Source organism: Physella acuta, unplaced genomic scaffold (genome assembly GCF_028476545.2).
Source record: "Physella acuta isolate Inbredline_101_S28 unplaced genomic scaffold, ASM2847654v3 ptg000893l, whole genome shotgun sequence".
NCBI lineage: Eukaryota > Metazoa > Mollusca > Gastropoda > Physidae > Physella > Physella acuta.
Window position 1 is genome coordinate 234,444 of NW_026732410.1, and position 26,706 is coordinate 261,149.

The following is a 26,706-nucleotide window of genomic DNA, read 5'->3' on the forward strand; positions in this document are numbered from 1 at the left end:
ATTGCTTTTGCCATAGAAACAAGTCAACAATGATGGCGGCAGCCCTATGGTGAAAAGGATCAATGTTCTGAAACAAGTGTGTTTTCTGATGTATTTTTATCGTTGAAAATATCCAAGAAGTATTTTAAAATACAGATCCAGTCCTATACTTTATAAATAATTCTTCTTAAATAGGACTACAATGTTTAGTTTATTTTTCTAATTAGTAGATTCTAGATCTAGAATTGTGATCAGCCATAGTCAAGTGCCCGTCAAGTGGGGGCTGCTACATGAAGTTGGTTCTAGATCTAGACAGGCAATAGTGAGTAACGTAACTTATTGTCGTCTTAACTTAGGTAATTTAAGGGATACAGCTTGACTCTTGTAAAGCATAGACAAAAAAGATATACTCTGTTCATCCAACTGCAGATCCAAGCTAGAATTGTGCTGTAGTCATATTTGCAAGCATTTGTTTATTTTCAAATACATTGTTTTTTACCATAAGATCATCAGAAAAGTTCACAATATATCCTAACAGACACAATAGGCCTAATATGATCAATATCTAATTTGTTGCAGCAAAACACATGTCAATTGAGACATCATATATATATATATATATATATATTTATATATACACTATAAGGGCAAAATTGTATTTTGACATTACAACTCACAGGACAAAATGCAGGACATTCACAGATTGTCAGAAGTGTGCTCACTAAACCCATCTCATGTCACTATCCTACTATTCTATCCTACTTCTAATTTTACAATATTTTCTTCAAATAAAGTAAAAAATGAGTGACCACAGTATTTTAGTGTTGAAATCAGTTTAAGAGTTTAGAGTTTAGTGAATTGACAACCTAATTTCTTATTAGTTCAGAAATAGGGTTGGTATGGCAAGAATAAATTAATAACTGATTCTCAATTTTATAAGTGTACACAAAGCAATATTCATTATAAATGTGGCTTCTCTGGTGATTGTTAAAATAACATTTTATCCTTATGGTTAGAGTAGGGTTTAGGCGTTTGCATGAAATATTATCTCTATCTAACCAAAGAGAACCAGATATTTAATTAATATCATTAAATTGGAACAAGAGATAAATAATATGAATATTTTAAAACATTTCTTTTAAATATATTTTAACAGATCTAGTATGGCAGAAGAAGAGTCAGAAGAAGTGTATGATGAACTAAATAATGAAGAAAATGAAATATCTAATGTAGAAGAAAAGGTAGAGGAGGTGGAAACAATTCTAAATGAAGAAAATAGTGAGAATATTCAGAATGCAGAAAATGGTGAAGTTACCTATAGTGACAGTGAAGCAAGGCAGGACAATCAATTAAATGAAGATGAAATAGATACAAAAGATAAAGAAGATCTAGAAAATAATGCTGATGCAGTCACAGAGGAAGATTTATTAGAAGGAGATGTTGAGCTTAAGAATTCTGAAGAAGAAGCTAATCACAACAAAGAACAAAATGAACAATTTGTTACTGGCAATAACCTCGTAGAAGATGATGATGGGAAAGAACAAGAAAATAAAGTAATAGAAGACAATGAAAACCTGAATAATACTGAAGATTTCAATTCTAATGTAGAAACTAGCAATGATAATGTGCAAATTATACCTGATCAAGCAGAAGAAAATATGGCAGGAACATATTTAATTGAGCATGACAATGATCAAACTGTATCAGAGGTTGTTAAAAATGACACAGGAAACTACACACAAGATGACATGGTAACTTAAAGCTTTTATATTAAGATTGACAGCTGTAGAAGGTAATTTATATTTTTTTAAAGATAGTAATTCATTGAATTTAAAGAACAAATTTCACTTCATTAGGAAATGAATGAGAATGCTGTGAATGGAAATGGGCATATAGAGGATACAGATGCTGATGGTCTAGAAATAGGTAGGCCTACTTGAAACGCAAAGTTTAATTTTAAATGAGAATGTTAATAATAGTCTCTTAAGTTTGAAATATTATTAAGTTAATTGTGTACATATTAAATTTTTTAGCTCTTGTTTTCAGATTTTAATCAGTCCAAGAATATTGATACTGACTCTTCATCCAAAGTTGGAACAGAAGTTAGGACACCACAACAGGAAAGTCAAAGAGTAGTTCCATTAGACAAAAAATTTAGAGTGAATTTGGATGCCACTGCTACAGGTTTGAAGTATTTTTATCTCATTATTTGGTAATTTTATTTTAAAATTTATATAAAATATCTTAAAGCTGTATAAACAAAACCAAGCATTTTTTTATATTCAGTCAAGTTTGTTATGATGCCCAGTGGTCAAGTGGTTACATTAGCCTGTACCTTAGGAAAAACTTTGGAAGAATTAAAATCACACTTCGCATATGAACTGAAGATGCCATCTTCTCTCATTATGCTTTTGTTTGATGGTAAGTTCTATAAAGACTAACATTTTAATAATATAAAAAATAAATGATAAACCTTAAGTGTAGTTAGTCAGTGGTTTCCTTAAAAGTGAAATCAGAAATATTTTGTTCCAGTTTATACTATAAGAGGAAATGTTTTCATTTAATCATTTATGTTTATTTTCTTTGCAGGCAAAGATTTATCTAGTACTGTTACTTTAGCAGAATTGGGAGTGGGACCAAATGGAACTGTTCAGCTTGAAATCCAGTCAGCAGATCCTTTGAATGCACCTTTGAAGCCATATAGACCACATCAGGAGTACCACATGCCTGATGTTATAACTGTTAGAGTTGTGACAGGTAGCCTATAAGTCACAACTATTGCTGTCTTATTACTGTCTGATCTTAATCATTGCAAATTTTCAATAAATTCAAGTTGGTCTTTCATTTGATCAAATAAAATAAAATTAATAAAAGTCAAATGACATTTATAAAATTAATAATTCTAAACAAGGCATTTAAAAGTTTAAATGTGTTATTCTCTGAGCAGAAGATTGTGAAACAAAAGATGTTGTGGTTGAAATAGAAAGGGCAAGATGCAAAAAACCATTTTTGGGAGGCTTTCGTAACAAAAACACAGGTATAGAGTACCACAATGCTTCAGCACAAACTGTACAGAAGCAGAGACCACCTGCCACATTGGAGAGATTCTGTAGGGATACACAAACTTGTGAACAAAAAAATACAGTAAGCTTTTGGGATAATTGTGTCTAATCTTAATCCAATGTCTAGGTATTTTATTTTAAAAATCTTTTTAAGGATCTTTTTTTTAAAATGTTATTTTGTAGTATGGGCAAATTATTGTTTGCTTGCATTATTGGACTTTGTTACTATAATGTTAAATTTCCATAGTTACATAACTTCTTTGCTTTTTGGAAAAAAATTCATTAAAGAGCATTATAAATAGGATGGCCCATCACTGATAACTTACTTTTTTTTTAATATACTATTTTTATGTATGTAAAAAGGTTGAGCCTCTTAAAAACTGTTTAGTTCTCACGGTTGGTGTAATAATATTTATTTCAAATCATTTGTTTTTGTAACCCTGGGTGCATTTGTTGCCTACAGCTTCAACAAACAATGAACACAACCAGCACACAGATGACTGGAGTTGGATTCTTTGTGTCCAATGCTGAAGACAAGCTCATCCAGCCAGGGGAGTACTGCACTGCTGATGAATACTGGGCTTTAGTCCTCAGCAAAGTAAGTTGTCCGATGCTATTAATTATAGTTTAGTATGTGTAGGTAGTTTTGTATGCAGTATAATAAAGGTTAAATGTACCATTTTATGAACTATTTATTTGAACCAAAACCTTTTTCATTAATATATTTATTTAAAGAATTATCTATAAGCAAAGTAAATACAATTGAAATTATATCTTCTTTTTTAGGTAATTATTTTACAAAAGAATTATCGGCGCTGGCTTGCTAAACGCTATGTTAAAAAACTGAAAGAAGACAAAGAAAAGAGATTGGCTTGGGAAAGAAATGAAGAATTAAGAAAGAAGTTGGAGAAAGAAGAACGTATTAAACGAGAATACGCCAGGCGTATAAATCCACAATCAAAATCTGATTTTGATATGCTGCTTCATTGTCTTGAAAGTAATTGTCACATTTCTTTTTAATTTAAGAAGATAATCAGGCAATTATTTCCATTGTCTTAAAATCATATCTACTTTTCAACTTATTGATAGAATGGAGGCTTGAGGAAATAGAGAGGATTAACACGACACTGACAGGAGCTGAGCGCAAGGCTGCACTTTGTATGCTGCTGGACCAAGAAACAGAGCTGCTGTCTGCCATTGAGCGCCACAAAAATGAAGCCAGTCTTGAGAATAGGGACAAGAGGATTATGGCATTCCTTGAAAAAGTAAGGAAGTTTATGTTTTTAAGTTTATGTTACTATTATATTATAAGAGGAACAAATTATTAAATTTTTATAGGCTAACGTTAAACTTGATTTGATATATTTATTTTAACTTAAACCCTTACTTTTTAAATGTTGCTATATGATCTTTGTTAATTGACATTTTTTAAGATATATTTTTTGCTTTCTTAATTCAGCTTCCCAAAAATAAAAAATTTAAGGGTTGATAAAATGATTCATATGTCACTGCTTTTTCCTTGAACTAAACAGGCTGCAGCCCCAAAGAAGTGGGCAGGACATGATGGTAAACTCACATACATGGACACCCCATACACAGTGCGGGCCAAGGAGCTGAGAGACATTTACAATAGCATCAACATGAAGTATCTAACCCAGGATGAACGACTGGATGTTTTACTAACACTCAAGCACACTGTCAAGGTAGGCAACCATAGATGTTCAAATCATTTTAGAATATTTTTAACAAGGGAATAATTGTTTTCAACGCTACCATTCTAATTAAAGATTTACCATTAGTACCCTTTAATACCCGGCAGATGAAGTAGAGTTTATCTGTTTCTTTAAACATGACATAATGAGTGGTCAGCAGTATAGACAGGCACCTCTATTTTCCCCAACCCTTGTCAAGTACCCATCTTGCTTTGGTGAACTCAAGGATCCATATTTCTAAAGCTCTAGTGCAAATTTTACAATAACTATTATTTTAGCTGTGTTATTGAAAGCTGTAGGCAACTACAAGATAAGCAACATAAAAAATTAGGAATGTTAAAATAAAAAATAAAAACCTACCTAAAATTACTATTTGAAAAATGTAATTGTATGCAGGAGCATGACTGTAAGCTCACACAGGAGATTATTGAACTTATTGATCGTGAAGCTGATCTTTTGATGAGGGGGGTCAAAGAAAGTAACTTAACAGGCCTGAGAAAGAGAATATCAACTCTGTTCTTACAATATATTAAAACACCAACCTTCAACCCAGAAGCCGCCAAACTTCTTAAGGTCTGTATCTTCGCTTATTAAAAATACATTTAAGGTAAAATTGATAAAATAATTAATTCTTTTTATTTTAAATTGCAATCTTTCTGAATATTTTATTTTTTAGGTTTATCTCTGATATTTTTAACTTGAAAGCTAAGGTAATTTCTGGTAATGATATTTATTTAACATTGTAGGTTCCTCAAGATCCAAGCACTCTGCGCAAGAACATCAACTACTGCCACAGCTGTGGCTCCTACTTGCCCTCCACTGAGTTTTTCATTACATCTAACACAAGCAATGTGGGTCGCTGTAGGAAATGTGAAAAGATTGAGAATGATGGGAGGCAAAGGCAGGATCATAATTATTATCGTGTCATGCTTAAAGCTTTGCGCAAGTCTGAAGAAGCTATCCAAGATGGAAGCAGCATATGCTACCTTCTACAGGTAATGTTTGCTAGTTTAACAGTTTTTCTTTTTAAAGAAAGGCTTATATTTTAGACAAAAACATAAGTAAACTCCTAGATATTTAACAAGTAATTATTTTACTACAGGAAATTGACTTGCGGTACCTGGTTGAAAATATCTGGAGCAACCAAAGTGTGTTGAGTGCATGGGATGACATATATGACCTGACGCTAGTCAGGTGGGACAAGCACCAGGAGTGGTCTCCCTGGAACTGTATCCTACTCACCCATGATGAGGCGGAGGCTCACAAAAAGCTCTTTAGTTTAGAAGAGGTGAGTTTTATCACTGGGTGTACGGCCTAGTGCCAACATAGATTTGACAAAATACAACTGTTAACCTTTCACATTGCTTAAAATGGTACATATAAAAACATTACTTGAGTATATCAAAGCTTTTTTTGGCATTACTTGATACCTCAATTCTAGCCTTGACACTAATCCTGACCCTAAACTTGACCTCATTAGCAACACTAGCAAAACTAACCTCCTTATTTCCCAAGAATGATTTTATAAGACCATATAAATCAACACCAAATGTTGATCTTTTTCTATGACCTTTTTTCCCAAAGGGATATGGCCAGGTGTTTATACACAAAGTGACCCAGAAACACAACTTTGCCAGAAATTACTTCTCTCGTCTACCGGGAATGTCTGAAATTTTGCGTAAAAAAATTGGAGCTGCAGAAAATAGTGCAGCCAATGCACCAGCTGTATCAGGGCACACTGTTCCCAAGTCGCAGAAAGTCTGAAAGTTGGTTGGGACATTTCAGCCTTCGTATGGATTCATTTCACAACATACCAGTGGTAGTCAAGTGTAACTACAAGATATACAGCACAAAAATAAGACTGGTTTTATTTAGATGGTTTGTTTAAAAAAATAATTTTTCTTTTTCTATCTGTATTCAACTTATTTTATGAAAAAAAAAATTGGACAAGAGTGTATTGAAGCAAGTGTCACACAGGTGTAGGTGGAAAACTTAGGGCAATCTGACATTACCCAATTAATTACATGTCAAAAAGCTGTAGTGTGGAGTAAATGCATAATGGCTACATCTTTAGGGAAATATTTTTATGTTAAAGACATGGGTGTGCAGTGCTGTGTACACACTGTACTTGACCTATAAATTAACTTCTTTTATCATTTAAAAAATTGACTTCAATTTGTTCACATTCAAAACAGTGCCCATAAAATATTTTAATTTAATATCTAATTGAATGTGTGTTTAGAAGCAATGTATGGTATTAACTGCGTTGTAAAATAATCACTGTATGGTTGTTTTATTACTATATATTTACCTTTGTTTTTTTTAAATGCTTACTTAAAGTAACAATCATTGCCTCTTAATGATTATTAAAAGAAAGAAATATATTTCACATCAGTTTGTTGTTAAAATTTGTTAAAAAGATGCTAAATCTTGTATATCAGGAAAAAAAGAGTATAAATTTCAGATTCAACCAGCATTCCTAAACATTTCATAATTATAACAAATTTCCATCAAAAGTTTTATATAAACTTGTTCAAGGAATATTAAAAGGGAAATCCACACAAACAAGTGAGTTGTTTTCAATTTATTGTTTAGCTAAATCATTCACTAGCAATCATTATAATGCATAGGCTAATGAAACCAGTGACAATTATCATTCTATTAACAATCTAACAACATAATATTACAGGATCTACACTATATTTTAATCCTTTTTCCTTCTAATACAGTAATAAAATTAAAAAGTGACAGATGTCCATTTTAATATTTGAATCTATGGATATTTTAAAGCAATCTATAACTTTTTACAAAATAAAAATGGACTGAAAAATCTTTCATCAGTTAAATAGAAATATTTTTAAAAATATTCTTATAAATAACCTTTTGAAACTTAAATAGCCTCTTGTTTCCTTTATTTCTATTGGGTTTTCCCAAATAAGTGTAGAGCAAACAATTTAAAACAACAATTGTGGTTCAATGCAATCTCTATTACTGTACTGTACATGAATTATTATTAAAAAATCATGTCACACTTAAAATATTTCTTAACACTATTGTATACATACAATTTAAGGCTATCTTAATAAAAACATCATAGTGTGAGGCTACACAGTAACAGACACAACCACTGTTATGTTCAATAATTAACAACTGACAGAAGGATTTTAGTAAGTTTGCATAATCATGAATACAACAATAAATTTATGGACAACTAATTGAAATGAAAACTCTTTCCCTACAATCTAATACTTATACTTAATTGTAAATGTAGCTAAATGAACCTTAATGTAACTTCTTTTGGTTTATAAAAAAAAGAATACACATGTTTTAATCTTGTTTGGCACATGATTAGCATTATAATAATTTCTGCAAACAACATTTTACTTTATTAATCAAATTCTATAAGACATTATATACGACAATCTATAAGACATTATTTTTTTCTTAACTAAAACAAATACAATAAATAATAATAATAAATATTAAACAATGAAAAAAAAATTCAATTTCTTTAGATTGCTTTAATTGAGTGCACTTTTATATTCATATAAATAGTTTAGTAAGCACAATTATTACTTAAATTATTCTTTAAGATTTTTACATTTGAAAAAATTATATTAACCATGAACCAGCTACCATTATTATAGAATGTTATTCAAGCAACTCTAAAGCACATAAAAATTCCATCCCAGTAAAAGACATAACTTAAAACCTTTTACATATGATTAAAATCAGCATCAAACAAATAAATAAATACTGTTAGCATATCCAAAGAAAGATATTTTCAAGTACATACTTCTAGCATTCATACTAAAACTAGTTCTCTTGGCAGCAAAGTTATAATAAATCTGGCAGCTTAATTATCCAAAAGAATTAAATTAAATTCCATGAAAATATCAGTTGAACTGGTGAAACTAAAAATTCAGCTTGTTTTTAATGCTTGAATTATATTTTTAATTTAATATATATATTTTTACACAAGTACCAAATATACATATAGTTGGAAATGAATATGACGTGTTTTAGTTGGTTATATACATATTGGAGCTTACAAAAAAAATCATTTTTTATCAAAGTTGTGTTAAAATAGGAATAAATAAGAAAATTCTGTAATCACCTTAATGAAAAAAATTTATATAAAATTTTAAGTCACAGTCAAATTGAGCTAGAAATACTTGTGCAAATAAAAAAAATTATTAACAGACTGTACATTAAAAAAAAATATTTAAAAATTCAATCTTTTTTGCTTTTAATGAACTGGATAGTGGCAATAGCTCACAAAAAATCTTAAGGAATTAAGCATTTGTTCTTGAAATGTTACATCAACATGAGTATAAATAAAGAGACAAACCTTATCACACGCTGCACACCCTCAAGCCATTTATAGTCTTATACTGAACAACTCATAATCAGCACAAACTTTAGTAAAACAAACTTTAAAATTCAGTTTTAAAAAAGGAAGTGTACATTATTCTTTATCTACACTATGACCAGATTTACAACTGACTTTTCAATCAATTTTACATTGTTGAAGTTCACTCTCTAGTTCAGCCTTATTAAATGTTTGTGCAATCTCAAGTCAAACTTTAAACTTGGTGTCATCACACAGTATAAGTTATAATTTCACAGAATCAAGTCAGTGAACGAAATACTAGTAAGTCAAACAGTGAACCAGGACACAAAGTAAAATAATGCTATGTCTGATCAAATTTTCTTTTAAAATAACATAGGGTATGTATAATTGCATACAACAGAAATTAATGCAGTTCAAAATAAAATGTAAAAAAGAAAAACCAAAGATGAAAGACTATATGAGTAAAAAATATTTCAAGGCTCAGCAGGCCAAACACTACAAAAACACGCCACATCTATTGCTAAAGAACATAACATTGTTTTAAATGCTGCACAGTACTTCTTACAGTAAAGTGCTACAATATGAAGATAGTAAATTAAACTGTTTTAACATGTGGGACTTGTATTAAATGTTAACAATTCAAAATGGACAATATAAAAGCAATGATCCTTTCCCTAAAAGCAAATTAAAAGCTATTCTACATTTACAAGCAACAAAAGTGGTAGCCGTAAAAATAAAATTCACCATTTCTAGTACACTATTTTGTAAAATTACATTATGACTTCTAGTATATACATCTTTAAAAGAGTGAACATAGATTCCACAACTTTATGTTCACAAGTTTTAAACCATACTCATCCACATAAAATAAAAACAAAATGTTTTACTGTTTGAAACAATAACTTTCTATGAAAATGATAACCTTTCTAACACCCCTAGAGAAAGTAGAAAAAGTTGTATCACATGGTATCCTCTGTTGGAAGATTTTAGGCTTCAGATTCACTTTCTTCTGCCTCTGCCCCAGTAGAATCCTCAGACTGCTTTAGGCTGGAAACAGGAGACGTCAGAGTTGGTGATGGCGGCTCATCAATGGCTGTCAAAATTAAGAATTTCCCATCTGGGCTTAGAGGCAGACGTGCACTTAGATCATCATCCAAAGTATCTTGTATGCTGTCCACTTCATCTATCCCATATTTGTTATTTTTCACTCCACAATCTTCAGGCAAACTCTGTATGTTCTTCAGAAGAAGGTTCTAAGTGAAAAAATATTTTGATTAATTAAGTAGCTTTGGAAAACTCATTAACTTATATGTTGTCTTTCTAAAATATTTTTTTAAATTTAATTAGGAGCTCTTGTAATAAATGAAACAAAATCAAAGATTACTTTTTCATTGATCACAGCCTTTGGTTTAGGGGTGGTTGTTGTTGTTACTCCCTTCCTTTTCTCCTAGAAACAAAATTTCAGAAAAATGACTTTTTAATCCAAACAATTAATCATTTCTAAAATATCAATGCGACTATAGTAGTAATAATGCAGATAACTTTCTTCAAGTTTATCTTTATGTAAAATAGTTGACTGTTTAATTTGTCAGACATGTATACATTTGTAAGTTGGAAAATGTATATTAAAATTATAAAAAAATTTTGTAACAAAAATACATTAACTTATAAGATTACATTAAGTTAAAAGATTTCAAGTCTTCAACAAGACATCAAGACCAACTGTAACTAGATCAAGATGCACAACACAAAATGGATTTAAAAATAAAGAAAACAGCAAAACATGCCCAATAGATTTGTACCAAGTAAATGAGCCATGTCTATGTAGTTAACTATTAAACCTTAAATACTGAATGTTTCAACTCAAATTAATTATAGTCATGAGTTTACTTTTCATTATATATTTCAGTTCGTTCCTATAAAACTGTTCCCTAGCATTTTTACATAAAACTAATCTTAAACATGTGGTTTATACAACTGAATTATATACTACTTTTCATAAAAGCTTTATACTTCTAAAAAACATGCACATATTCAAGTTAGGCCCTACTGTGCTGAAAATATTTGATAAATAAGATGCTATTAGTTAAAGCTATGATTAAATTCAAAATTTGTTTTAGATAATATTGCTATATTGAATGTGTCTAATTCAATATTTAATTAATATAAATATTTATCATTCAGATATTTTGTTATCCATGCAAAAATATTCACTTTTAGTTTGTTTTTAAATATATTGTTACAGTAAATAATATTTATAAAATTCTTATTACAATAAAATGATACAACAATAATTGTGGATGCATGCAACTTTGTGACCATATCAGCCAAGCTTTCCTAATTAATGTTAATTAAAATATAAATATAAAAAAGCATGACTATGAATAAAAGCCATACATCAGAGAGTAGAAAATTTAAACTTCATCAAGTGAGTCAACTAAAACATTACAATACTAGACATACTGTGTAATTCTGACTCTCGCCTCTGTGAAAATTACAAAGATATATAAAGAAAAAAATAAAGAAACAGGGTTTATATCTAGTTTAACAGGGAAACAACTGAACTGTGTAACAACAATTTTTATAGAATAGTTTGTTTATCATTTTAACAAAACCTAATCTTTTAATTTTCATTTCTGTCAGTTCACAGCAGTTTGATGTAAATAGTCAGTTATGACCATTCTTGTGAAATCTGGAAGATTGAGATTCCTAGAATGTCTTGTTCAGACATTTTGTTATTGGTTTTTAAACTTTCATCAGTTCATTTTATTCTGGTATATAAATGTAACAGTTTCAATAGGTTTATTAATTCTATAACTCATTGATATTACTAATACATTAAAACAATTTAACATGAAAAAAGCTATGTTACAAATAATATATGTACATTTAAAAAAATAAATGAGTAAAAAAGAAAGGCACATCTACCATTTAAATTATAAAAAAAGACATTTAAAAGTGGTTACACTTACCATCAGTGCTTGATATGCAACTTTGGTGGCAGTACTTATAGCCTGGCAAATCTAGAAAGAAGAGTAGGAATGTTGAGGTATGTTGGTGAAGTTTTAACACTATTACAACTAACAGAAGAACTATAGTTAAAATACACTTCTTTTTCATGGTTTTCGAGGTCACAATTTTTAATGAATGATGATACTAAATTTGTCATTAATTAAAAGACAACCGGTAAATAATGAAAGTGGAAATAACAGATTTAGTGCTAACAATCACTCAATCAGCCAGTTGACTGAGGTGAGTGGTATTCACTAATGTTTTCACACCAGTGAGCTGAACATGGTTATTAATGAATGGGGAATCATTGTTGTTAAGAGTTAGGATGAAAACTACTAAATACAAAAAATTTTAATTGTGAAGATTTAAATTAATGAGGAACTAACAGAATAACCTCTTGTTTTTTTAGTGTAAACATGTTAGTCTAAAAACATATACTAGCCATTCTATCAAAATAAGTTACTAACTAAAAAAAACCTCCACAAAGATTTGTATTCAATATTTCAAAGAGACTGACCAAAAGATTAAAAATATCTTACATCTTCAGCAGTTGTGTTGCTTTCAAACACATGACATGCAAATGTGGGTACTGGATTTTTATCCCCTTCAGCTGACTTCGTCTCTGGTGGATTTGTCATTACTCTGTTCCGAGTAATAAATCCAAACAATCTAGGAAGATATTAAAATGAGTTGGTGAGGACAAAGTAGTAATTTCAATTGGCAAGAACAAAAGACAAAACACTAAAAGAATATGGTCACTGACCTGTTATTATCTGGGTGAGCAGACCAAAAAGATATATCCTGCAGAGCAAACTCAACTCGGATAACATTATTGGAAGGATCAATAAGTCTGAAACAAAAATAGGACCAGTTAAATAGAGGCTAAAATAATCATTAACAAAAGCAATTAAAAGTAAAATATGACATAGTACTATTTCAAGCAGTAATTCTCTATACCCACAAAAATGTTGCCCAATTGCCCAAAACTATTCAGTAATGCGACTGAGTTCCCAAAACAGCAAAATCAATACTTAAACATAGGATTTATTTAATGTTTTATTCTTTACAATTCTCAATGATTGATTATAAAGCATTAAAAAGTGCAGGTAGTAAAACAACATTTTCTGGTACCTCATGCCTTCACTAGACACAACCATGAGTGATTCAGTCATCTTGAAAATGTTATGGATTGCTCTAGCTGCCATTATCTGCCTGATAGTAGAGTGCACTAATTGTTCGCCTGAAAATTAGTTATGCTTTATATCAATTTCATCTAAATTATATCCTTCAGATATAATTAAAATCATTTTAAATATAAAAGATTCATTAAAACCCTTTTAAATTTGAGTGGTAAAAAGTTTACAGATAACAAGTTTTATCTAACATCTTTTCGTGAAAAAAGGGAAAAAAAGTTTTAGAGACCCAAGTGGATAATGAAAATACTAAGGAGACCATACATGGCTGTACACAGGCACAGTAGATTTGTTTATAGGTGACAAAATAAAATAGCTGTTGTTTTCACTGCTGTTATTCCCTTCAGTTTTTAGTAAAAAAAGAAAAAAAAAACATTGTAGATTAAAACTTTTTGAGAAAACTGTTTAAAATCTTACCTCTGTCTCCTTTCACCTCCATAGAACCCAAAAACCTGGTACTAAAAGTCTCAGAAAATGCAGCGTTGTCAAAGGCTGGATTCAGAACAATAGCAGATGACTGGTCAAATGGATTCAAACGCCTGTTACCAAAAGTTTTCAAAGGTAAATGAAATGTTGACAATAACCAGAATGAGCTTGCATTACAAATAAGCCTACATGCAAATTTAAAAAGTATAGAAACAAATCAGACATGGGTATTAGATTAGTAATATATTAATAAGGTAAATGAAAATACATGAATGTCAGAATAAGTTGAAACATTGAACTGAAATTAAACTAACACAAGTAACTGTCTACAAACACTTAACAACAACAAAATATTTGAATGTCTTTACTAATGTTCTTTCAAGCATTTTTTTTTATAAAAGCCTCGTTATTAAGAAAAAAATCAAGTTACTTGATCTTATTAACTTAACTTACTTTTCAAATAAATTATTATGTTCTATATGTTATAAGGCTAGAAAAATATTTTAAAAGCACAATTGATAAGCATATTTTTTATACTTTCTAGATTTAAAAAATCCTCAACAATAATTTTTTTTAATAAATTTTTTTAGGATAAACTATACATATATTTGATAAATTGCTTTCACAGAAACATACTGTTTTACTAGTTTTTAAAATTGTTCACAACAAGGTTTTTAAGCTTGGTTTTCTTTTTTTACATTAAGCACTAATGAAATGAATTGTATAATAATTGTGAGATATGGCCAGGATTATTTTTCCTTGCCTTGGCAGATCTAGACATAATGATGTGCACATTTTTTCAAATGGATTTTGAACAGTGTGTTTCTGGAGAAGCAATTTATCTTCAGCAAATTTAAGTGAAGAAATGTTAAATAAATCGAATGGAAAAACAGTTTAAAATTACTGACACAAAAATGTTTACACACTTTCAAAACTTTTTCTCATGCATTACTTTCAAGCTGAAAAAAGGATCAGACATTATTTTAGTATTTTCTAAAACTAACATACTGTGATTTATTATGTTGTCATTTGTTACCATGATGCTCAATGGACCATAGTTAGTAAAAGATATCACCACAATGTGATTTGTACCAAGTGTAACATGTAACACTGAGTGTTACATGTATTGTCTCACCCAAGTAAGTATAAAAAGTGATGTCGCTTAGCATGTACTGCCTTTAACCCCTACTACTAACTTTGGTGGGCCTGACTGAGGTGAGGTTATAGCCCTGTTTTCTTCACCGGGTGTGACCAAATCAAACTGGATGGGGGTGTCCAAGATGAGTGTGTCAGCAGCACCAGGGGCTGAAATGCTTGTTGGTACACTAACCTGGTTGGAGCTGTCAGAGTTGGTGTGAAGAAATGAAAGCATCAAAAAACAAGCAGCAACTCAGGAAGTAAAAGTGTAAAAACCAAATAGGTAAAACAGTGCATTAACATAAAATAAGACATTTTTAGAAACACTACACTAAACTAAAACAAATCAGTTTTTCAAGCTATTTTTACTTCTACACATGCTTTTTTTAACAAATCTAGATATAAACACAAGACGTTCAATTTTAAGCCTAACAAAATATTATTTATGTAAGTGCACACACATTTCAAAATAATGCATTAGTTTTACTCAAAAATGTGTAAATGAAATAAACTGTTCTGACTTTTTCTGATGTTTGAATAATTTAGTTTTTTAATGTAGAATACAACTTAATGTATAAAACCATCATGCTGTTATTTAACTTTCCTTAAGCACACACTTGAGTAAAACAGCAGCGCTAGTGGATGTACATCAAGGAAGAGAAAGACCATACCCAACTGGAGTTTGAGCACCAGTTCCTGAAGTACTGTCTGAAGACTGACTATTGCTCAGTTTCCTTGGAGGTTCCTGGAATAGTGCCAATTTCTGTCAATAAAACATTATTGGAAATTCTAAAATTTAGACCTGTTAGAGAGTGAATGATTTTTTTTTACCTTCTTTTTAGCTGAAGCTGGCTTGCCTTTCATATAGCCACCATCACGAATAATGTTATTTAAAGTTGCTATCCACTGGGAAAAAAATTTTTAAAAAAATCTTTTATTCATACTCCTTGAAATATCAGTATCTCTCCATTTACTAGTGAAAAATACATAGAATAAAAGTAAAAAGAGTGAGGGAAAAAAATTAAAAAAGCACTTTGATATTACCTCATCTCTCTCTCTATAGTTCTCAGCCTGAAGAACTACAGTCCTAAAATGAAGAATTTAGTTTACATTAAGTAGGACAATTGTGCTAAGCAGCTAATTTTAATCTGTTAATCTTGAATACAAAATGTGGTTAATCCTTTTGTATAAATGTGCACAGGATTTTATAAGGTTAAAATTATATTTGTTGCATTTTTAAGTTTTTATAATTGTAACAAAATAATTGTCTATTTTCATTGTCAAGTTTTTAATTTGTAACCATGGTAAAAATTGTATACAAATAAGTACTAACATAACCTTTTATTTTGTAAAATTGGTACTTGCATACCACATTTTGTCTTGTACTTGTTTACTTACTTTTTAGAGATAGGTGCCACTAGTTGAAATGTGTGTCTCCTCTCATCAGCAACACAAGACTCTACCAGCACACCTTCTTCATTCAAATCCATAACCAAACTCCCAGCAAACTGTTAAAAAGTGTACACATTGGTTTGAGGAAGAAAAAGCATGTTGATTAACTCAAGTACATATTTTCTGTACACATTTAGGTAAAAGTTTAGTTAAGAATAGTACTTATAGTTAATCGAGAGTTTGAAGCAGAATATTTTATTTGATGTACCATGTGGTACAATACAAATTTTACTAGGCTAGTCAATTTTATTCAAAGTTACAATGTTCGCTTTCCACCAGCCAGTCAAAAGTATAGCTGGGTGTGACATGAAATGTATGAAAGGTGTGTATGTGGAACAAAGAAGTGCAAACTGTGTAATTGTGTGCACTGTTACTATTTTATTATTTGTTGGGGTTTTGTTGATGTGTATGTTGTACGGAGTGAACGAAGGTAACAAGGGAAGCAACTGTAAGGTAAAGTAACAGCGGGTGTGTTGTGAGGGGAAGTAAGGGGAAGGTATGTAACTGTGGATGTGTGTGGCAGTCAAGGGTTGTGATTGAAACAAGAGAAGTGTGGTACTCAGAGAAGGTGTGGTACTGGAGAAGTAGAGATAAAAACTATTTGTTTCACCATAACGACTTGTGTCTACTCCTGTCAAAAACTGTAAACAACACCCTCACACTGGGTTTGGGTTTAAATTATTCACAAATGGTAATTAAGAAAAGTGCAATTATTTTATGGAATAAAATCAACTTATGCTAGGTAATTATAAGGTTGTACACATAGTTTTACTGGTAGTTTTTAAATACCAATTATATGTAGGTAATGAACATTTCAACCTGTTTAAAAAAATTTAAGTTGTTGAATATAGCAAGATTCTAAAAATTTTATTTTATGTGAGGCTTTTAGTTGTATAGTATTGGAAGAAAACTACCATTGCTGTAAATGTATTTCCATCAAAGTTCAGTTAATCTGAACCATTGTGTAATAAATAACTTATAGTTCATGCTGAATATTCTATTTTTAAAAAAATAGGTAAGAGTCAATTAAGGAACGTTTAAGGATTTATTTTTAATAATAATAAATTAGAGAAGCAGAAGGTAGGTAATTTTACATTTACATCTAAATAATAATAAGCTGTCATGAAATACAAATTAATTTTATGAAAAATAATTTACATTTAAAAAGAAAAAGTAGTAAGAATCAATTATAAATTTTTAAAAGATAATTTTGAGAACTAATAAAAATGTATGAAACATTCAAAGTTTTGTCATTTGACGAGGTCAATGGTTGGCTGGGGTGAAGCTTAAGCTAAGTTTTACTTACTTGGGGATTTTTATGAACCTGAATAATTAGTTAAAAGTTCATGCAATAGATCACATGAACGTAAATCTAGACATATTGTGTACATCAAATGATTAAATGTGTTCAACAGACACAGATGAATACAAAACTATTAGATGAAATAAGCATATTTAAAGAACAAGTCATATTTTTATACTAAAGTAATATTGTCTCCAAAAAAAAAAAAGGTTTTAAAAAAAAACACTGCTAGATAATATTAAACACACTTTTTCAAAAAGGACTGATCACTTTTTAAATTGTATCCTTAGAACCTTTAATTAATGGGTGAAACATGCAGTCAACTTATTTTATCCTTTCTTTGTATTGAACTATAGAAGATAAAGACAAATACTAGCTGTATAATTTTTTCACTAACATTTTAATCTAGTTGTAGAAATGTTCCACAAGTCACAAATATTCTTTAAAAGTTTACCTCTTCTTTAGTCTGGCTCATCAAATTTCCTCCTTGAGTAAAAAAATACATTCGATCCCATCTTGTAGTCAATAAAACTTGCTTGCTGTGAAAAAATGTTTAAAATAATTCTACTTAATGCTAAGAATTTTAAATATCAATATTTTTTTTTAAATATGTGATAATTCAAAATTACACTATTATTACAATATAATTTATGTTATAAATTAAATGATTTTAAATACCCTATTCAGAACAAATATCTATTTATTACGATAACATTGATATTAAAATGAAAAAAGTTGTAACTACCCTCTACAGAACAAATATCCAGCTTTCTGAGTTAGGTTTGTGTTAGGTGGGATGAAAGGCATGTCAGCTGGAGGCTCTGCATGGTACATGTGCTGGCTCTGTTTTTCTATATTTTCTATTAGCTCCACTGTTTTCTGAGTTTCTTTAGCCAAATCTGAGTGAACTCTGCAGCAGAAAAAAAATAATTTTCATCTGCAATCATATGAGCATATAAAATTATTACAGATTCTACACTGCCTATCGAGTAAAAATACATTAGAAGTTGTTTTTACCCTTGAACACTACTGCCGATGTTTCCCAAAAACTCTTCAACATCCGCTCTTAGAATAATGTCCTGTCCCATTTGAAAACATGCTCTCTGAGCATGCAGATAGCCCATAACTGGTTCTAAAAGGAAACACTTCCTTTTATACTGAAGGGCATTCAGAGAAGAGTAATAATGAAGAGCTGTCTGTATTGAAGTGAGAAAGCAATTTTTTAAATTTTGGTAATCAATTTTATTTTATTTAAATTGGTATCATTGTTAAAGTCAGGGCTTTAGTCAGAATTTGGCTTAGAGTAATAATATTAGCAATTATCTATCTTTCTCCACTTTCCATATGTATATATCTCACTGTCTCAACAACTTAAAACCATCTATTTTAGGTGTGTTTTATCATATATTTCATACAGCAAAAGTATAAGTAATTGATTTAACTAAACTTTCTAGGATGAGAAAACACAAACGTCTTGAAAATAAGTTAACATTTCATACTTGATGGAACTTTTTTCTGTTGGCATAAAGTTCCTCGTTAACCTCAACCCTTGACTTGTCGTCTTTTTTCATTGGTTGTTTCATATATTTAGCTAAGCTTTGTTCATGCTCTGTGAAAAACATTTGCTTGTTTATAAGTCCAGTTTACGCATTTAATTTTAATAAAACAAATGAACTTAATTTTTTTTAAATATGAACAAAATTGTATCTCAAATCAATACAAAGAAGGTTATTTGTAAAATGCTCATGCATTACAGACCCTTTCCTGATATATGACTTAACATGCAAAAGTAAGTGCTCTTTAATTTTTTATTTATACATACCGTTAGTCGCAATTTTAAACATTTCATACATAGTACTGATCTCTGAAAAACAATATTAAACACAACTTTAAAATTTTATTTAATTGAAACATCAATTATTTAAAAAATAATTTTTACATTAATTATATAATAAATGTAGGTTTAATTATCGTGCAACTGAAAAGATTTACCATGAGGTAAAGAATAAATGTTTGGATCATAAAACAGTAATTATTAAATATAATTCTACAAAATGATGACTACAGAATAATCCTTTATTTTATAATTAATGAGCAGGCTGGAAGTTTATTTTTTTAAAATGCAGTACACTTGAGAATAATAATTTGTTTTCAAAGAAAAAGGAACACCTATGATAAATTTTGAAACTAAAAGTTTACCTTCAATATCTGCTTGCAAGAATTTATTTAGAGGATACATCATAGTTTCAGAAAACTGCTGAGCCAAAACTTGCTGAACAGAACTAATCTAAATTCCAAAATATTTTTAAAAATTAAATAAATAAAAATAATTACCAAAAACTTTTTTCAAATAATGAAAGGTTAACAGTTGGAATTACTTACATCATCCAGAAATGTTGAAAATTGCAGTAAAGTGGATGATAACACGCTGTCTTCAGATTCCAGGGGAAATTTCTTAAATGGAATAATATATGTATTAAACGCTTAAGAAGAGCACTGTTTTCTGTTATAAAATTATCATTTTGATTGTCGATGAGGTAGATGAAATTCATTTGTTAATGTGACCTAGGAATATTGAGGGATAGTGTGGTCAGTTCTATGCCTAGTTGCCATTATTTTCCTTATCATATGTGTGCTATAATGCCTAACCATCACGTCCCACATTTTCTTTTATATACAACTATTATGTGGCCAGCAAGTTTATTTCCACTGAGTCATGTCAGACCTGTTGTAAAATGAGTTTGAAATTAACTAATCCAAATGAAATAACTTCTTAAATTTTACCAATATTCTATTAGTGCATATTAAAAAATAACTAACCGTACCGCTCATTTAAGTCATGCTTTCATTGAACAGATTACTGTCCCCCTTTAATATACATGTTTAAATTTAAACAGATGAACACAATTAACACAGAACTTTTTGTAAAAAGCACAAACCTGGACTCCAAAAGATCTTAAATGTTGTGCTAATGACTGAGTTGCTGCACATAATTCATTCTGAATAAATAAAATTAGTAAAATTATAAGAATGAACGTAGGCTAAATGATGCAAAAAATGTATCCATTAAAAATGTATGAATAATACGAACTGCAATAAATTTGTAATTAAAAATGCTATTATGCCATTTGAATGCAAACTTAATTTGAATAATTATTATGCTTTGAATTTACCTGGGCACTCATTATGCGTTGGCAGCAATTGTGCATGTTCTGTGTAAACTTCTTTAAGAGCATTGCATCCTTTTCAAACACTGTCAATAGATGACGTGTCTATCCAAAAATAAAATTATAAATGCTATTATAAATAACTAGTTGGAATTAAAAACTTCTATATCTACGTCATTATGCCAAGGTGAGAAATTCTTTTTAGTTTAATTTCTAATATCATTCTAAGCAGGCTAAATGAAATAGTATTTATCACATAATATTCTGCTTGATTTAATATTCCACAAATGGTCTTTAACCATGGATCTACTTTTCTACATGGATCTACTTTTTCTTTACGCTTATATAATAAATCTTTATTACTCAAGACTTATCTTTAATACCAGATTTACCTTCCTGATAAAAACTATTCTTCCTCTTTTCTAGTAAAAAATTATCAATATCACAGAGTCTTATTCAATAGGCTTCACTTTACTTGCTAGCTACCATTTTGAAATAACAATAATATGTGTAATAGCTAACACTGCTTGGTTTGTTACTGTGATTTTGTTAAATTTTAGCATGTAGTCATATTTTCAATTTTAAAAAAAACAACAACTTCTAAAATGTCTAATAATGTTAAAGGCATTAATCTGCTTCACTGAACATAGTAATAAGAGTCAATCCTTTGAGTTCAATTTAGTGTTACAATGGTGTATTTTTTATTCAGATATTACTTAAAGTTGCTAACTAAATTGCCTTTTTATAATTAGTATAATTACACAAGTATAAAATATGACTATATTTCATTTAGCTATAGATGATCAATAGATACAAATCTCTCTCACTATTATTGCTCTTAATTACTAGACTTAGTTGATAGCTTGTTATCTCACTGGACCCAGGCTGCTGACAAAAATTTTACAGACAGTTCAATTCTGAGCAGGTTTTCCTAAATCGCTTTTAGTTGTAGTATCATATTCATTGTGTTTCTTGGTCTACCTTTTTCCAGGTGAGGACCCTGTCTTGTTGATAATGATATATTGGTGGTAGTCAGCTTACAATTCACTGAAGGCAAACGGGTGCTAGATCTATCAGCTTTAAATTAACTTTTAGCTCCGAATCAAAACTCAACCAAATCACTGACTGACTGAAAGAAGACTGCAAATTTTAACAATCTAAATCTGCCAGTTTAGTAAGCAACAATAATAACTGCACTAGTTAGGGGTCATGCATAAATGACATCACACTTTTTTTGACAATTTTTATCACCCCCCCCCCCCCTCCCCTCCATCACAAAAAGCCAGACCCCCCCCCCCCTAAAATGACATCACACCTCAGCCTACAACCCTCCTCAAAATTGCTATTGAATTTTTCCAAAATCTTGTCAGAACTTCGTCAACATAGAGTATTTTGATCAATTCCTATTACAATTTATTAAAACCGTTTTCTAAAACGCGGCTTAAAATTATTATCTAACATTCCTTTTTTATAATGCAAAACAGTGAACCCCCCCCCCTCTCCCCAAACACCTTCACAAAATTACGGACCCCTACGAGTTTCACATGACGTCATTTATGGACAACCCCTTAGCAGATTCTATTTTTGTACTTCAACTAGCTAGTTAATTAAATAGTTAATTCAATTAATAATTAAATTTAAGTTGCAATCTTATAGTAGGCAATCATGATAGACACATCATTCATCAACTACTAAATATTATTAAATTCTTTAAGACAGTTTAAGTTTAGTAAATTAGTTAAATCCAAATGGTAGGCTTATATCTGAGTATCTCAGTATATCATTATCAGTAGTACTAAGTAGTAGTATTAAGTATATTTTTTATTATTATTAATTTTATTATAAGATATATTATATGACAATATATGAGTATGATAGAAGATAGGTAACTCTAGCTAGATTCTAGATCTCTGCTGATCTAGATCTAGAATTATCTATATTCTAAAACAAGTTAATTAAAAAGTCTAGTGACATTTATGCGCAATTTCCTTATGTTATCTAAAAATAGCTCTGACGTATAATGCTGGGATGCGTTCAAGCTAGAAGAACGATCGGTTTGTAGGTGTTTATGTAATTTTAAAATTTGTGACTAAACGAGAGGATATTTTTGAAAACTTTCTTCGGCAATATTGTTCTAAATTATGGCAGGAATCGATTGGTACATGTTTCAAGTCGCTAAGTGGTCTGGTTGCCGAGATATGGGCCAAAAACTGCATTTTTTCGAGGTTTTTTGGCTTTTACGGGAAATACATGAAAGAAACCCGGAATTTTTATGGCCTATGCTCATTCTCGTAACTTGCTTAACATAATTGCTTTTGGAACTAGTCATCGATATTGCTTCGTTGAGGAGGAGATACGACTTAAAGCCCGGACACACATTCATCCATACATTCATTCATCCATCCATCCATTCCCAGAAATGACGCGTTAATAAACGCAATTCTCCAGAATGGAAATTGCGCTAAAAAATAAATAATATAATCTGCACTGATGTCTGAGTGATATTACATCAGATTACATCTAGATCTAGATCTAGATTTATAAATTTAGGGTTGTCGGCATCCGCCGAGTTCGCGGTAAAAACATGACCCGAAATCGCCCATTACTTTCTGATACCGGACCCACGAGATTTGGTTTTGCATACTAATAAGGTTTAAATTTATGGTAATTAATTAAGTTTAAAAGGTCATTTCCTAAGGTTAATTAAGAAGTAGAGTGGTTGTCCCTTAGTTTTAATGGCTTTGCGACCTGATTGCATGCTGTCTCTGCTTTGGTCTTCCCCCTGTATCAAGGTTAGTTTCAAATACGTTGGAATCTCGATTTTTTAAAAGATTCCTCTAGATGAGAGTAGATTACTGATCAGACATATCTTAAGTAATTGGAAATGAAATTTGTTTTTGGATATTTTGACTCCGACATTAGTTATACCCCTCCGAACGTAGTCACTGTATGTAGGTCACGCTGCCACCATTGTTATATTTTTTCATCCCGATCTTCCTGCCTTTAAGTTTGATCAACTAATAACAGCAATCTTATGGCATGTGCAAACAAATCTAATTTTTTATTTCAAAATATATTTACATACCCATCTTTAATTTTTTCAGCTCTAGTTCTAGTTTTCTAGAATATGTTTTTCCTAAACATCCAATTTTGTCAGACTAGACTCTAGACTGACAAGAGTCAGACCTAGATCTAGGTTACCTGTCTGTTGCTATACACTAACATTGTGCTAACTGTAATTTTAAGTGTTCAAGTTCTACTCACCCTTAGATATAGTTATATGCTGAAAATCAGAATCTATACACAATACACACATAAAAACATTGATCTGATAACTTCATTTCACTTATTACAAAATGACTTTTATATGGACTCTACTTCACCTGCCCAAAATAACAAGGCAGTTATAGACACATTACAGTGTTCATGTCATTTACTTTCATTCACTGTATTTATATAAAATATTGCTTTAGAAACATTTTCATATTTGCGCAGCAGTTTTATAACAAAATGGCTTAAAGATGGACTCTACTTCACCTGCCCAAAATAATGAGGCAATTATATGCACATAACAGTGTTCAAGTCATTTACTTTAGATTTCTAACTTTGTAGTTCTTTCATTTGCTGTATTTATATAAAATATGGCTTTAGAAACATTTTCATATTTGCGCAGCACAGTTTTTTGGGGTTATGGGAGGAAGCCAACACAAAAATATAAGTTCTGTATTATTTTTATTAATTTCAACAGCATTTACAAGTTCTATATATCATTCTAGTTAAACTCTGCAAATATGAACAAAATACAACTGCAAGTAAAATAACTATGCTCAATTTATTCAGGTATACCATGACTTGTCACAATTGGCCAATGCAAAAGCAAGGGGATTCCACCCCTCACAAAAAAATTTGCCAAAAAAAAACTATTTGAGCTAGACAGAAAATCTTTTTTGTTTTGTTTTCATATAGTTGAGCTCTACAAGAATATGTAATTTTTATTTTTATATGATGATTAGTGTTTTTTTACCTAAATCCCTAATAAATTACGGTAATCCCTTAGTTTAGCGTCGGTTATTATTCCGGAATCGTATAGCAGTAAAAAACAGTAAAACAATGTCAAAGTCTGTCACACACTTCCGGAATTCACCGGAAGTACTGTAAACCATACTTTATTTTGCGTCATCTTTTATTTTTATACAGAATATTTAAAATTTGGATAGATTTATTTTTGTAATCATTTTTACATTTTGTAATCATTTTTACTATTTTCGTAATCTAGATTTTTTTTAACTTGGCCTAGCAGCTAGATATCTAGCTAGATCTAGATCTAATTAATTAATGGTCGCAAATCCGCTGCAAGCCAAAAACATTAAATTATTACATTTGACTTCATTATTTATTATTTATATTTATATTAATATATGTTTTTTTTTTAGATCTACTAATTTAAAACTTCTATTAGATCTAGTCTATATTTATTCTTGTTTTCTTTTGTCGATTAAACTTAAAAAATTAAAACATTAATTTACTACAATCGACTTTCAATTTATTTATATTTCAATGGTCAAATAAACCATGGTTTACCGTAACTCTAGTTACCGAGACTCAACAAACATTACCGGATAATTTCCGACGCTAAACTAAGGGATTACCTAAATTACGAGATATTCTAGATCTAGAATGGCATAGCCATACAGCCATACATAGTCTGAGTAGTCTCAGTCAGCTTAGCAGCCTTAGTTAATAGTTAGATCTAGATCTAGATCTAGCTGCTTTTTAACTTCGGCCTTGGTTTAGCAGTTTAGGACTTAGAAAATCTAGATCTAGGCTAGGTCTTTTCTTATTGATCTCGAGATCAAGAATTTTATCATTCAACTAACTTACCTGGGGACTGTCTTCCAAAGCATCTTCAATATGCAAGTGTTCAACGTCCGGCATGGCTATTCAATTAACTGGCAATCTAGGTATAAAAAATATCCTACAATAACTTAATTAGTCAATAAATTTCGCCTTATTTGAAGGTATTTGTATTGCAGCAGTTATTGCACTTGCCCTGACTACACCCTCACAAAACAGCAGTCGAGCTAATCGTATTTGCCAGTTAGAGAACATAACGAAATTTAAGAAATAAACATAGGAGTTTATAATTAATACAATCATTTTATTACCTGTTGAACATTTATTTTTTTAATATTATAATAAATAACAATTTTATTATAATAATAGCTATGTCAAATTATCAAACCTAAAATGTAATAAAATGTGTGTCATAGTTATTTTGGAACTATTACCTGGCATATTTTGAAAGAGTAAATATTTGTAAATAAAAAACCTCAACAAGATTTTTAACTTTAGTGTGTGTATGTGTGCATAAACGTGCTATTTAGATAAAAAAAAATTCATAAAAGCTACACTTTTAAAAAAAATACTATAATAAAGATAGAGTAGAGGCGTCTGGCTTTCTGTGACAGGGCTCTTGAAACTTTTGGGAGGGAAGGGGGGGGGGGGCGAACTAATTTTAATTTTTTTAGAAAGGGGGACGACATACATATTACATAGGCATAGCTTAGGCCTTGGGGGGGGGGGGGGGGCGGCGCCCCATGCGCCTACTCTAATGGAGTGCTAAACTGAGGAAAGAGAAATAAAAGCTCATTCTGAGCTGTATTACTGAATTATACACAGTCTAAGTTAAGGATATACGTTATTTAACTTTTTTTTTTTTTTTTACATCAAATGTGTGACACACAAAAAATCTATTAAATGATAGTGACTGCTTAAAAGTTTAATTAAAACTGATATAGTTTTTCTTTCCTTGCTGAGCATAGGGCCTCTGTCAAAGCTTTCCACTCTCCACTTTCTCCTGCCATTCTTTTCAGCTGTTCCCAAGTTCTTCCTTTTGTTACATCACGCTA

The 26,706-nt window shown here is 30.4% G+C and overlaps 2 protein-coding genes across 7 annotated transcripts; one reads left to right on the forward strand and one right to left on the reverse strand.

Annotated features, from left to right (window-relative positions):
* Positions 1–7,329, forward strand: LOC131952876 (IQ and ubiquitin-like domain-containing protein). 2 transcript variants are annotated; one of them, XM_059315785.1, is made up of 15 exons: positions 1–76; positions 1,136–1,730; positions 1,836–1,905; positions 2,026–2,163; positions 2,266–2,400; positions 2,569–2,736; positions 2,927–3,123; positions 3,505–3,639; positions 3,828–4,038; positions 4,131–4,306; positions 4,574–4,744; positions 5,150–5,326; positions 5,500–5,748; positions 5,856–6,041; positions 6,338–7,329. In XM_059315785.1, exons 2-15 carry the CDS (start codon positions 1,143–1,145, stop codon positions 6,515–6,517), a joined length of 2,781 nt encoding a protein of 926 aa, XP_059171768.1. In that variant the 5' UTR covers positions 1–76; positions 1,136–1,142; the 3' UTR covers positions 6,518–7,329. The 2 variants fall into 2 exon arrangements, with proteins under 2 accessions (XP_059171768.1, XP_059171767.1); XM_059315784.1 differs by having other exon boundaries at positions 11–301.
* LOC131952877 (DCC-interacting protein 13-alpha) lies at positions 7,325–25,857 on the reverse strand. Of its 5 annotated transcripts, XM_059315791.1 has the most exons (24): positions 25,679–25,857; positions 20,804–20,902; positions 20,570–20,629; positions 20,013–20,084; positions 19,830–19,917; positions 19,453–19,494; positions 19,130–19,239; positions 18,648–18,826; positions 18,376–18,540; positions 18,085–18,169; positions 17,634–17,651; positions 16,274–16,383; positions 15,920–15,962; positions 15,707–15,781; positions 15,547–15,620; positions 14,935–15,078; positions 13,730–13,851; positions 13,251–13,359; positions 12,883–12,969; positions 12,659–12,788; positions 12,080–12,130; positions 11,571–11,592; positions 10,492–10,554; positions 10,234–10,360 (listed from the first exon to the last, which is right to left on the reverse strand). In XM_059315791.1, exons 1-23 carry the CDS (start codon positions 25,730–25,732, stop codon positions 10,517–10,519), a joined length of 1,977 nt encoding a protein of 658 aa, XP_059171774.1. In that variant the 5' UTR covers positions 25,733–25,857; the 3' UTR covers positions 10,234–10,360; positions 10,492–10,516. The 5 variants fall into 5 exon arrangements, with proteins under 5 accessions (XP_059171769.1, XP_059171772.1, XP_059171773.1 ...); XM_059315786.1 differs by lacking the exon at positions 11,571–11,592 and having other exon boundaries at positions 7,325–10,360; XM_059315792.1 differs by lacking the exon at positions 10,234–10,360 and having other exon boundaries at positions 10,508–10,554; positions 11,505–11,592.
* Between the last annotated feature and the right edge of the window lie 849 nt (positions 25,858–26,706).

Excerpts from the sequence above, each read along its gene's own strand:
- LOC131952877 (XM_059315786.1), bottom strand. The coding sequence starts at position 25,732 with ATGCCGGACGTTGAACACTTGCATATTGAAGATGCTTTGGAAGACAGT. Across the intron at positions 18,170-18,375 it reads GGATATTTGTTCTGTAGAGG|CAAGCAAGTTTTATTGACTA; the intron begins GTAGTTACAACT and ends ATTTTTTCACAG. Across the intron at positions 15,782-15,919 it reads ACTATAGAGAGAGAGATGAG|TGGATAGCAACTTTAAATAA; the intron begins GTAATATCAAAG and ends TTTTTTTCCCAG.
- LOC131952876 (XM_059315785.1), top strand. The coding sequence starts at position 1,143 with ATGGCAGAAGAAGAGTCAGAAGAAGTGTATGATGAACTAAATAATGAA. Across the intron at positions 2,164-2,265 it reads TTTGGATGCCACTGCTACAG|TCAAGTTTGTTATGATGCCC; the intron begins GTTTGAAGTATT and ends TTTTATATTCAG. Across the intron at positions 6,042-6,337 it reads AGCTCTTTAGTTTAGAAGAG|GGATATGGCCAGGTGTTTAT; the intron begins GTGAGTTTTATC and ends TTTTTCCCAAAG.